This window comes from Ochlerotatus camptorhynchus, unplaced genomic scaffold (assembly GCF_037179485.1).
Source record: "Ochlerotatus camptorhynchus isolate MF236.1 unplaced genomic scaffold, CSIRO-AGI_Acam_v1.1 ptg000287c, whole genome shotgun sequence".
In the NCBI taxonomy this organism is placed as follows: domain Eukaryota; kingdom Metazoa; phylum Arthropoda; class Insecta; order Diptera; family Culicidae; genus Ochlerotatus; species Ochlerotatus camptorhynchus.
Genome location: NW_027040776.1, coordinates 14,442 through 28,478, shown reverse-complemented (window position 1 = coordinate 28,478; position 14,037 = coordinate 14,442). Strand labels below are relative to the sequence as shown.

The 14,037-nt window shown below is 39.6% G+C and overlaps 1 protein-coding gene across 1 annotated transcript; it reads right to left on the bottom strand.

The window, feature by feature from the left end:
- Window positions 1-10,908: 10,908 nt before the first annotated feature.
- On the bottom strand, window positions 10,909-11,652 carry LOC135706696 (uncharacterized). The gene has a single exon (XM_065228349.1). The coding sequence runs from the start codon at window positions 11,650-11,652 to the stop codon at window positions 10,909-10,911; it is 744 nt and encodes a 247-aa protein (XP_065084421.1).
- Window positions 11,653-14,037: the final 2,385 nt, after the last annotated feature.

Below are 14,037 nucleotides of genomic sequence, written 5' to 3'. Positions count from 1 at the left end.
TTCACGACCACTCCGAGGTCACTTTTACTTACAATTAGCCCCGCATGTTCACTCTTCCTTTATCAAATGAATAATGGTATCATAAACACACTTCCAGATTCAATAAATATTATTTCCAAATCTGGCACGTATATAGTTTTGAAATTTGTTCAACTGTATTAAATCGATTTGAATGGACATTTCTTACCAATTTTGTTTCGAATACCTCTTGATTCATCTGCTGGCAGCACTTACTGGCCCTTACCGGCGACCAACTCGCTTGATTCACTCCATCTTGATGGCCTTCTGTTTGCCTATCAGCCTCTTCCAATTTTCGTCCTTCAGATACAAATCCGGAATAAGATCTTATCACAATCAATTTTAGAGTTTTTTTAATAGTTCAAATTTGATAAAATTCATAAAAACACAGAGACTTTTTTTTAGCAAAATCAAAACACGTCATTTCAATCGCGCCAATGTCCACAAACTTCCATGATATACTTAAAATTTATATAAAAAACTACGAACTTCTCTTAAGCTCTGCAAATTTCTCTGAAGATCTACAAAGTTCAACAAATTTATCTGAAGATCTACAAACTTCACTGAAGTTCCATTAAACAAACAAACACAGACATAGCCATAGAATAAGCCATAGCCACAGCCATAGCCACAGCCATAGCAACAGCCATAACCATAGTCATAACCATAGCCAAGCTTGCAAATGCTCATTACAGCCAAAATGCTAATTTTCGGATGTAAGAAGCTATGAAAAATTTTAATAATAATTCTTAGTGATAATATGCAAGAAGAGAAGGTAAAGTATTTGTTTGATACATAAAACATGTTAATTAAGCTTTCAGAGGGTCATAATAGCGATTAGCTGTAACGATGAGCAACGCGATGAGCGAACAATCAGAGATCATAAAATCGCTAGTTGTGACCTTCTGAAAGCAAAATTGATAAATTGTGTATGTCATACACAAACTTTAACACCCATTCTTGTTTCTTACAAATAATAATTATAATTAATAATAACTAACTATATAACTATAATTATCATTATAGTATGTCATAGTTTCATAATTCCAAAAATTAACATTTTAGCTGTAATGAGCAATTGCAAGTCTGGCCATAGCCATAGCCATATTCATAACTATAGCTATAACTATAGCCTTTGTCTTTGTTTTCAACTATTACTAACTTTTTAACTTCACATTAACTTTTATTTCTTAATTTAATTTAACTTTGATTTAATTTTATCTTAACAAGAACTTTCAAGTTTCAAAAACTGACAAGAACTGAAGTTTCCCTGAAATTGCCTGGAAATAACTTGAACTTAACTTGAACTTAACTTTAACTAAACATTAACATAACTTTTATATAACATTAACATAACTTTAACTAACTTTTATTGACTATAGGTCAGCTTCATCTAAACATTAACTTAATTTCCATTTTACTTTAACTTAACTCAACATAACTATTAAATAGCTTTAACACATATTTAACTTAGCTGTAGATAAATTTTATCTTAAGCTTCACTTATAATTATCTTAACTGAAACTTTATATTAACTTGATTTAATTTTATTTTTTTGCTTTATCATAACTTTAACTAATTAACTAAACTTTACTTTAACATTTTGGGTAAGAGAGTTGGGTTTGCAGCATAATTCGTAATGGTAAACTATAAGATGAATTAATGTCCTAACGATCATGTACGAAGGATCTTTGGATTGAACCGACGGTCTTCTGCTCAGTAAGAATTTTAAGACTAGTCATAGCCATAGCCATAGAATAAGCCATAGCCACAGCCATAACCACAGCCATAGCCACAGCCATAACCATAGCCATAACCATAGCCAAACTTGCAAATGCTCATTATAGCTAAAATGCTAATTTTTGGATTTATGAAGCTATGAAATTTGTTAATGGTAATTCTTAGTGACAAGATGCAAGAAGAGAAGGTAAAGTATTTGTATGATACATAAAACGTGTTAATTTAGCTTTCAGAGGTTCACAACAGCGATTAGCTGTAACGATGAGCAACGTGATGAGCGAGCAATCAGAGATCATAAAATCGCCAGTTGTGACCTTCTGAAAGCAAAATTGATAAACTGTGTATGTCATACACAAACTTTACCACCCATTCTTGTTTCTTACAAATAAAAATTATCATAGTATCTCATAGTTTCATAATTCCAAAAATTAACATTTTAGCTGTAATGAGCAATTGCAAGTCTGGCCATAACCATAGCCATAGCCATAACTATAGCTATAACTATAGCCTTTGTCTTTGTTTTCAACTATTGCTTAACTTTTTAACTACACATTAACTTTTATTTCTTAATTTAATTTAACTTTGGTTTAATTTTATCTTAACAAGAACTTTCAAGTTTCAAAAACTGACAAGAACTGAAGTTTCCCTGAAATTGCCTGGAAATAACTTGAACTTAACTTCAACTTAACTTTAACTAAACATTAACATAACTTTTATATAACTTTAACTTAACTTTAACTAATTTTTATTGACTATAGGTCAGCTTCATATAAACATTAACTTAACTTCCATTTTACTTTAACTTAACTGAACATAACTATAAAATAGCTGTAACACATATTTAACTTAGCTGTAGATAAATTTTATCGTAAGCTTCACTTATAATTATCTTAACTTAAACTTTATATTAACTTGATTTAATTTTATTTTTTTGCTTTATCATAACTTTAACTAATTAACTAAACTTTACTTTAACATTTTGGGTAAGAGGGTTGGGCTTGCAGCATAATTCGTAATGGTAAACTATAAGATGAATTAATGTCCTAACGATCATATACGAAGGATCTTAGGATTGAACCGACGGTCTTCTGCTCAGTAAGAATTTTAAGACTAGTCATAGCCATAGCCATAGTCATAGCCATAGCCATAGCCATAGCCATAGCCATAACCATTGCCGTTTCCACCTCCCTCCCACTTTTCCACCAGCCCATATCCATATCCTTCTCCTGTTTCCAACACCCACCTTCATACTAGGAAGGTCATGTGCACACTAGTGCTGCGTAGTGAGAGAGTTTTAAACTATTATGACCACCATCCGAAAGGAATTTGCTCAAGACAGAAACTTTCTATATGGCCAGGTTCGCGAGATACAGTTTATTCAGGAAACACAAATTCCAAATGGTGTGTGGTGGTGGCCTTTAACAAAGCCATGTTGTGCACTAGTTATGCTTTGTTTTATTTGGCCAAAAACGTTTTTATTTATATTTGATTTGAAGAGTTTTGGAATGCACGAAATGATAGCAATCCCACGATATTTTCGAGTATCGGATTTATTACCAGATTTTTAAATGGGTATTGAGTAGGATTTTTTTGATTCCTTCGGAAATATACCGGATTCAAGTGCAATGTTAATAGCCATAATAAAGGGGTTGTGAGTTCAGTAACAAATCATTTGGTTAGAAATAGACTTCGCACAAGCCATTTGAAGTTTACATGTAAATTACTAGGAGAAATCTCAACTTTTTGTTCATTGCCTTCTAGTATTTTTCCATATTGAGCTGCGAACCGGTTCGATAGCCATTATTAAAGAAATTTTTCTCAGCTACAACTTTGCTGAAGACCGTTTCTATGTAAAACGAGACAGGAAAAAGTTATTTATTATTTAAGAGATTGATATACTTATGACATGATCAAGCAGCTGCTCTGTAGGCAACACTGTAGTTTGCAGTGTGACATAGTAGCCATGATTTTTGTGTCCTATTCAACGCCCCAGAAACACCAATGTTGCCTGCTGAGCAGTTGATTGAGCATGATCATAAGACATCAGCGCATTGAACCATTGATAACTTTCGATCCTTGCATTTAATCAAAAAGTGGTCTTGAGCAAAGTTGTAGCTGGGAAAAATTTCTTTAAGAATGGTTATCGAACCGTTTCGCAGCTCAATATGGAAAAAGACTCGAAGGCAATGAACAAAAAGTTGAGATTTCTCCTAGTAATTTACATGTCTGGAACTGCTGCTTATACCGATGACGTAATTCGCGCATCTCGCGATCAGCCCCGACGAAAGCTGTCGCATTATTGCACCGCAGCTCGATTAACCGACCGCGTCGAGCAACGAATCGCTTTATCGCATTATTGCACGCGGCGGACGATAAGTCTGGTACGATTTCGACGTGAACGGCTTTCACCGACAGGCACACGAACAAGGCGACATACATTTTAACGCTAGCCCCTCTCCCATACAAAGGACGAAGGTTGAATGGCCCGCAGTAATCCAATCCCGCTCTGGAAAATACTCGGGCAGAGGTTACTCGCACCGCAAGGAGTGGTGCCATTTTTTGTTTGGCACTTGCTGGTGAACAGCGAAAGCACGTAACCCAGGTACGAACGATTCGACGCACTTATTTTCTGCCTTGTATTTTCCAATAACGTTGACGCATCGTTGAAAGTAGTAGAGATGGTCCCGAATGAACAGTACGTAGATGTAACGACCTAGCTATCAACCAACTCAAATGATGATTTACGGGGAGCAGCAAGGGGAACTTCGTGTCATATGGACCATCTTTATTAGCTAAACGACTGTTCAAGCGAAGTAACCCATTGTCATCAAGAAAAACGTTGAGGTTTTTTAGGGGTGACTTGGAATCAAAAACGACATCCCGATTTGGTAGCAATTTCTTTGATGTTAGTTGATGAATTTCATCTAAAAAAGTAGTTACCTGTGCTAGGCGAATGAGTGATTTGAGAGCTCGTTCGATTTCTGCCGGTGTCAGCCTTCCGAAGATACGATCCTCTGATTTGCTTCGAATGTTGTTGGTGAATCGCAGGCACTCCCCAAATCGGAGAATTTGGAGAAAATAGAATCATCGACTTGCAGGCAGCTTAAAGCGACAGTTTGACGTCTCTCGGGCTTCATATCTAAAATCCGTGATGGTGTAGAGTTGGGCAAAGCAATAGGTCAGCAGGTAACGGGATGCTCTAGAAATTGCGGTCCATGCCACCACAAGATATCGTCCTTTATTTGGCTAGGACGAATCCCACGGGAAATGCGATCGGCCGGGTTGAGTTCCGTCGGGACATGTCGCCATTGGAAACCCTTGGTGATTCGCTGCACCTCAGCTATACGATTTGACTCAAACACTTTCCAGTTGGTTGGTGGAGCACGAAGCCAATAGAGCACCACTGTTGAATCTGTCCAGAACGTAACGGGTCCCGAAAAGTCTGTCGCATTACGTAATTTGTCCACTAACTGACTGCCCACCAACGCTGCACATAATTCAAGTCGCGGCATCGACAATCCGCTCAATGGAGCTACTCGAGACTTTGTAACCAAGAGATGACTTGTGGTTTTTCCTCTACCATCTGAACCCACGACGTAGACACAACAGCCATAGCCCTTTTCAGAAGCATCGCAGAAACAATGGAGGTGGTAATTTCGATCAGGGTGTGATAGAACTCGACGAGGAATGGTTAGCTGTTGGATGAGGTTTAGCTCACTTCGAAATTGCTTCCACAACACACTCTTCTCGGTGGAAAGTTCCTCATCCCACGGAGTATTTTTTGCCCAAAGCCGCTGAACAAAAATCCTAGCACTAATCACGATCGACCCAAGGAGCCCTAGTGGGTCAAAAAGCTGAGCAGTTTCAGATACCACAATTCATAAAACAGTACTTGTTTAGGTAGACTTTGGAATGAAAATAGAAAAACATATAATTTGTTCTGGGTTTGTATAAAAACAATATCAAGCCTAATTGTCCCATGTTGAAATTCTACGCATAACTGTCCCACAAAGATTTTCTTGAGTGAATCTACTATCATTAACGAATCGATTTGTGTACACAAATGTTTGAAACTGGATTTATATAATCAAAAGTAACGGTATGAACCATTTTATGAAGTGGAAGTTTTATTTTATGTTCATGATTTCATATTAAAACACCAGTTTCTAATTTCAAACAATGCCTTATTAGACACTTACGTAGACACTCTCCACCCCCACACTCCCCTTATAGTGTCTACGTGTTTCATGAAAAGCCACTTTTATAATATGATGTTACGCAGCATAAAGGTCGACTCCGTACGGAAGAAATTTGCATGTGCATGTCAACTCATCCAAAGTATTTCTTGAAATCATCGAAGCCCACGGTCAACGATCGTGTAACGTATTGATCTTTTGTCCACAGTATGTCAGCCACCATAAATCTATGGTTGGACTCAAAATGATTAAGCACAATCTCCTTTTGGCCTACGTTCATCTTGCTAAGGAGTAGAACAAGATGTTAAGAAGTTTATGTTCTAAATAGTGCATTCATCATTAGTTTCTTGAAATGCCCATACTTTTAATGGTTTTATAGAAGAAGCAATGTCAACAAATTTATTGTTGGTGTAATTTAATGATGGAAAGCTATACAAATTATCCAGGATCTTCCAAAACTTCGCGGAGAACGCAAGCACGCTCATGCAAGCTCAAGATTAAAGACGTCAAACGCAACGTGGCCATCAAAGCAACACTGAAAGTAACAGTTCCTAGTGGGACTAACATGCGTAGAATATCCTACTTCATTGCAAATGTCTAGGCATAACAGTCCCATTAAATATTGTTCCTTTAAAAACCGGATTAACTGATTTCATTGAAGGTAATAACTGTAGTTTTCACTAAAACATATTGATTCTGTTGAAATGTGAACAATGCGGTAACTTATTTTAACGTATATTTCTTCCAATGAGCAGAAATGATTCGAAACATTATTCACGATTTTCTCAGAAGCAACCTTTGAAACATGGGACTGATATGCGTAGAACGGCAGTAAAGCAGTCACCGTCGAACGACAAATTTCCATCTTAGGGGCGCTTTCCCACAGGTTACTAGGAATGTGATTTAAGACACTCTGGTTGTTGTTGCTCTTTTTTTCTCAACGAAAATCCTCCCAGGCTGAGTAGCTCCCGTAATTGACGACAAATTTATGTGGCTTCTTCTAGGCTGTCACTTCCAGCTAGAATGTCGTCAACGTAGAAACGGCTTGATTACAACATCCGCAGCGAGAGGGTAGTTGTGACCATCGTCTTCGGCAAGCTTGATGAGCACCCGCGCAGCTTGGTACGGCGATCAAGCAAGTCCATAAGTCACCGTTTTCAGCTGATAGACTTGCAGTGGCATAGATTGTTCCCGACGCCATACGATCTTTAGATACCACCGATCCGCAGGATGCACCCACATTTGGCGAAACATTTTTTCCGCGTCCGCAGTAAAGACGTACTGCGGCATCCGGAAATTAAAAACGCTGGATAGCAGTGGTGGTTGTACAGTGGGGCCAGTGTGAAGAATATCGTTGAGAGAAAGGGCACTGGATCCTTTGCTGCTAGCGTCAAAGACAATCCGAGTTTTTGTCGTGCTGCTTTCTGGCCGAATTCGGGAATTTTGATCTCGGGAAGCTTCACAGATACGGAATGGTTAGCAGGGGGTACATTTTGCATTGACGGGCGTGGTCCAGGGGAAGAGGGATGTGAAGTTGTAGGGCAGGGAAGCTTGCTAACAAGAGATGCTTTGAGTTCGAAGTACAGATTTTGAAACTCTTGACGAGTTTCCGAGAAGCCCTCCTCTTGATCCTCTAACGCTTCGATTTCATCCTCCGTATCCTCAAACTTCTCCCACAGGCCATCTAAACGCTCAATTCTTATACCAACTTGATTGATTTGAGTAACCTCAAACTCTTCATCAAACCGTTGAATTAGTTTAGCAGAACCGAGTATGTTGTCTCTTCTACGGTGAAGACTTTTTAGATGCAACACATTTTTCCACAGAGAAGATTTTTTGGGCAATTAGCATAGACAAAAGATACCCACCTGCCTTGATGCTTCACTTACGATCGTCACGTGATTGCCGTAACCTCAACTTCTGGAACAATATATCGGAGCCAGCGAACCTTCTGGAGTCTTCCTTTTTCCTGGTGATCTGCAGGGCACGTGCGACGAGAAATTTGGCGCAGTCAATTGGCCAACGACAGTGACGAGATCCAGCGTGCTCTATCACCTACGGTAGAAGATTTCTCCTTATCCAGAACGATATCCGCCTTCAGACGACGAATGGGAATTCCTCCCGGGTTTCGGCACCATAAATGTTCGTGACGCACTCGCGAACTTCTCAACAAATGACGGCGTACCAGGAGTTCAGGAAAAACACGAAAGTTAAACTTGACAGAGTGAACTTAACTGACTCGAAAGCGAAACGCGGCGGACTGTTCGACCTCTTCGGATTTGGAATTTAGACTTGGGTATACGTTTGATGACTTTGATGGCTGTATTCATACTGAAGTTCAATCGTTTTACAAATGCATGGTTCTCCTATCTATTTTATCAATGAGTATGTGTAGGTGAGCAAACGTAAAGGAAATAGATCAACGCAAACTATATTGGTTTCATTTTTATATCGATACGTTTTCCCTACACTGAAATTTATTTTTATGAGTATTATTTCAATAAGTTAGTTTTGAAAAGTATAACAAACTTAAGCTCTCGACAAGTACTATTCTGTCCCAGTGGGCACTAGTTTTCTAGTATTGCTAAGAAAACTGAAACGAAATTAAATGCTTTTCAACGTATATACTTCGGTGACATCGTTCCCTGGTACATAAGCGTAGTTTTCACTTGATGACCTATTCATTGTTCACCAAGTAACCTTAAATCATCGCTATACAAACCGTACGTTTTACGACTGGGTTCTTTAGGGGTATTGAGGACTACACTGCCCATAATCGCATATCAGTCCCATATGGATAGGAAATCAAGCAAAGATGGGACTGATATGCGATTATGGGTAGTACATGTCAAATGGAACCGAAATCTTAAATTTCATCAACACTGAAATTATTTTAAATAAGTGTGATTAAACTAGCGCCCTTCGGTGGTAATTTGTATGGGAGCGAAATATCAATGTGTTAGTTTAGTGTCAAACAGTGAAGTGGCTATTTTGTATTACTCCGTTACAAAACCAACGCAACACAACGCAAACATTGAAGTGGTTGTTTGCTCTAAATATTAATTTAAAAATCAAAATGGGACTAAATAAAATCGAAAAAAAAAATCTTTACGCTCAGAAAGCGAAGTTCTTTCAGATGACGTATAGTAACCGATATATTTCTCAAAATTAAATAACCCAATTTATGGCGCTCCAATAGCTTTTGGAGCTATGTTGGCTGATGCAAATATTATTTGTATTAAGGGGAAGTTCACCACTCCGAATATATTTTTTTCGGCATGTTTTTTATTTTGCGAAAAATTTGGAGAAAATAATCAAAAATGCAAGAAAAACAGTTTTTCCTGGTGCTCTACCTAACGGGTAAGATTTACCTCGGTACCTGGTAATTATGCTTTATTTGGGAAAACATCCTAATGGTAAGCAAGGTTGCAAATACTCATTTCAGATAAAACAATGTTTTTTTTTAAATTATGAAATAATTAGATGTCATGATCATATTTTTAATTGGTAGGATACAAGAGGAGGTTGCAAATAATGTGTTTGACATATTAAACCTGCTTATTTCACTTCATGAGAGTCACAAGCAGCGATTTTTCACAAACTCACTAACTCACTCACTCACTCACTCAGCGATCAGAAAATCGCTGATTGTGACTCATAGAAAGCAAAATGCACAGGTTTTATATTGTAAACGCATACTTTGTAGCCTCTTCTTGTAAGTTACAAGTAAAACATACCATCATACCATCTTTTGGTTTTATTATTCCGAAAAACATTATTTTAGCTGAAATGAGTATTTGCAACCTTGACGGTAAGAGGTAAAAAATAGTCTGACGAACGTTGCAACGAAAAAACGGCGTCGGTGGTGTAGTGGTAAGCGTGATTACCTCTCACCCCAAAAGGCCTGGGTTCAATCCCAGTCGGCGCCGCCGGGATGTTCTGAGGCATAACATCTCTGATCACGCCTTCCTTCGGATGGGAAGTAAACCCGTTGGTCCCCGGTTCATGAGTTGATGGGTCGATAGGTAGGGTCCAGGTGTGGGAGCTGCCTTCCTGGCACGTCGGTAGCATTGGTGCTCAGCACGGAAAACAAGATCGACGGAAAAAAAACAAACCAAAGAACGTTGCAACGAAAAGTGTACTTTTGATGATATATGTAGCAACATGGCAGCGAAAGTGGGAGGTGTGAACAGTTAAACTCCTCCGGGAAATCACCCATTGCACGGTACACTCGGATACACTTTCGCACTCGAATGAATGCTTGCGTCCATACCATCTCTATTGAATGATGCCACCCACACATTCCCCGTCTCGTCCCGAGAAAATGAAATGAAATTAAGAACTATTTAAAAACGGGCTACGGTGTGCCTTCAAGGAAAAAGAAAAAAAAAACATAGTAGCCTGAGTCTTCAGCGGTTCTACTTTTTTGACACAATGTCTGTGAATATCGAAGCAAGAAGACAGAATTTCTCAGGAGAACGTGAATGCACTGGAGTTTGTACCGAGCTTTGCCAGCACGACAGCTTCGGTCACGACGGTTGCAGTAGTGGTGCCGGAGCCGACTGAAACGCCAACTGCCAACACCACCAAAGGAATTTCCTCGTCCGGCGAAGGAAATACGCCAACTTACGCAGCGACCACAACGACGCCACCGTCGAGGAGTGCAGCCCCGACGCCCATGGATGTGAAGGGATACAAGGAGGCCAAAACGTCGTAAAATAAAGGTAAGTCCCGTTGTTACCACATTGAGCAATTTTCGCTGTGTGGGGTGGTCAGGCGGAGACACTCCTTTGCCGAGTGGAGCAAAAGCAGCAGCAGTAGCAGAATAGGTGGAGGGGGAACAAAAGTAAAGAGGAGCTACGTAGGTAAATGCAGTCGAATCATTTTCCGAATAATGGAATTCACCGAACACCTGCTACTCTTTAATACTGTCGTGTTCTATCGCAACGTTCTTTCAATAACGTCTAGACAAGAGGACTTTCAGTATTACAACATCCGCAGCGAGAGGGTAGTTGTGACCATCGTCTTCGGCAAGCTTGATGAGCACCCGCGCAGCTTGGTACGGCGAACAAGCAAGTCCATAAGTCACCGTTTTCAGCTGATAGACTTGCAGTGGCATAGATTGTTCCCGACGCCATACGATCTTTAGATACCGCCGATCCTCAGGATGCACCCACATTTGGCGAAACATTTTTTCCGCGTCCGCAGTGAAGACGTACTGCGGCATCCGGAAATTAAAAACGCTGGATAGCAGTGGTGGTTGTACAGTGGGGCCAGTGTGAAGAATATCGTTGAGAGAAAGGGCACTGGATCCTTTGCTGCTAGCGTCAAAGACAATCCGAGTTTTTGTCGTGCTGCTTTCTGGCCGATGAACGGCATGGTGCGGGAGGAAATACTGCGGGCCCGCGACACGAGAACCAACTTCCATATGCCCTAATCGTTCATAGTCGTCCATAAACTTTACATATTCGTCACGCAGATCGTTGTCTCGAGCGAACCGTTTCTCCATAAACAGAAAACGTCGTACTGCTTGGTCGTAAGAGTCTCCTAACAGCGGGACCATGGACTCCCAAAAAGGAAGACGTACAATGTACCGCCCAGTAGTATCGCGTGACACGGTTTGAAGAAAGTGTTTTTCAACATCCTGTTCTATCTGGTTGAGAGTCTTTCCGACATCGAAATTCTCGATCTCCCACATATTCTCTAGTTGGGTATTTAAATTTTGATCAGTGGCAACATGACATGCCACCGTTCCGATAGCGCTTGTTGAATATTTTCCACAGACCACGTAACCGAGCACAGTTTTCTGCAAAATAGGGTAATTGTCAGCCAAAACCATTTGATGCGATTCAATAAGCGAGAAGAATAATTTGGCCCCCACAATCATATCGACTCCATTACTAATATTAAACTTTGGATCTGCTAATGGTAAATTACGTGGGATGCTCCACCGCGAGATATCAACTGACAACTTGGGAGGCTTACTGTGAGTTTCGGGAGAACCAAGCAATCAATATCTTGCACGAATTTTCCGAAACGAGATGCAAGTGAAAGCTGTACACAGTAACGTACACTGACCATTGCTTGACCAATGCCGCTCACGGGTAGATTAATAAAAGTGCGCTTCAATCCCAACTTCTGACACAAAACTCTGATACGAAATTGGATTGTGATCCACTATCGAGAAGGGCTCTGGCGTAGTGACCAATACCATCAGCATCCTGTACTCGTACCATCGCAGTAGATAAAAACACCATCGCATCTCGTGGCTTGTTGGATAGAGTGGGCGACGTCACGGTATCGTAAGAGCAAGAGGGAAGTGGTTCATTAGACTCGGACCGATCTTTCGAGTAAACCGACGACGAGGGAGAGAAGCTACTAACGGCGAACGACTGCAGAGACGATACAACTACCGACGATCCCGACGACGACACGTTTGCCTGTGGTGAATTACGCGAAGGCACCACCGACGGTGCTACCGATCCCGAAAACGAAGTTCCTGCCAGAGGGAAGCTACTGTCTGATGAATAAACAGCTGTGCATGTTGTTGAAGTAGAAGGCCTTTCTTCCACAACGCTCGGGACAGATGCAATTGGGGGTAGGTGCAGTAAGCTATGTTGTTTCTTTGCACACGTCCTGCATAGGCTACTGCGGCAGTCTTTAGCCAGATGTCCTCCTCGCAAGCAGTTTATGCAAAGTTGATGTTTTTTGACGAAATCCAACCGATTGTTTGGTGATAGTTTCAAAAAGGCCTCACACTGAGAGATTGCGTGAGCCTGTTTACAATAGGGGCATTTAACTACGCTCTCAGAGACAATGTGAGAGGATGATTTACCTCTAAATGGCTTTGTTGGAATTGCTGTATGTAGACTGAGGTTTGGTTTGCACATTTGTAGTGTGCGTGATCGTTTTTTAAAATAAAGCTCATCAAATCTTTATACTGTGGAACCACATTGTCATCACAGTGCGCCTCCCAATCCATCAAAGATTTCTCATCCAGCAGACTACTCAAGCGCTCCACTAGGAACGAATTCCAATTTTCCGAAGTGATAGCAAATGACGAAATCAAACGAGATGCTTCACCTTTCAACGCGCTACGTAAATAGTGAAGCTTTTGAACTGCTGAAATTTGATTGTTGGAGTGTTCTAAGGATTTGAAGAAGTCGCGGAACTCGATCCATTCATCCGATTTTCCGCCGAATTCGGGAATTTTGATCTCGGGAAGCTTCACAGATACGGAATGGTTAGCAGGGGGTACATTTTGCATTGACGGACGTGGGCCATATCACCGATATCATTGAAAGCTGCTGCTTTCACAATTAACTTGATTCGAATTTTCGGGGGAATTTTCCAACTAAAAAACTTTAATGTTTTTTTTTTTAATATATTTGAATTTAATATTTAATTTTGTAGGACAATCGTGTTCCTTGGACTAAAACATATAACATAAGAAAAGTTAACAACAAAATTTCAAAGTATAGTTGCTGTAATAAAGAATTTTGAGAGAAAAAAAATATATATCAAGAAAGTGATTTTCCAAAGCAGATGGAATCCCTCTTCAGACAAATTGTTTTCAATGTTTTTATGTTATTGAATTTATTATTGTTATCTTTTGTTCTCTTTTTCACTACTGTTAGTATCCAACTCCATTTTTTTTTTTTTTGCATTTCAGGGATCCTGGAAGTTTTCCTCAAATATTTTGTTCCTGTTCAAGGGTTTACTGGAAAGCCTATTGGTAAGCAGTCTTTTTCTTGATAATGTATTTATTTTACATTTACATTCATATATATACAAATATATACATACATATGCCCAGTGTATATATACTCAAGTAAACTGCTTTTGAATAAAAAAAAAAAAAAAACAAAACAATATTGATAATTTTTGTATTTTTTTTTTCAGCCGGTTGGAATCACGGTAAGTAAACACGATAATATACTACTAGATACGATAATTAGCTTTTCCCGGACGCATGCTACAAGCAGCTGAGGTTCGGCGTGTAAATTTTTCACGTGATAATAGGTCACAATTGACTTGGTAAGTGGATGTCGTGCCAGTAGGATAATAGGATGTTTCCTATTTT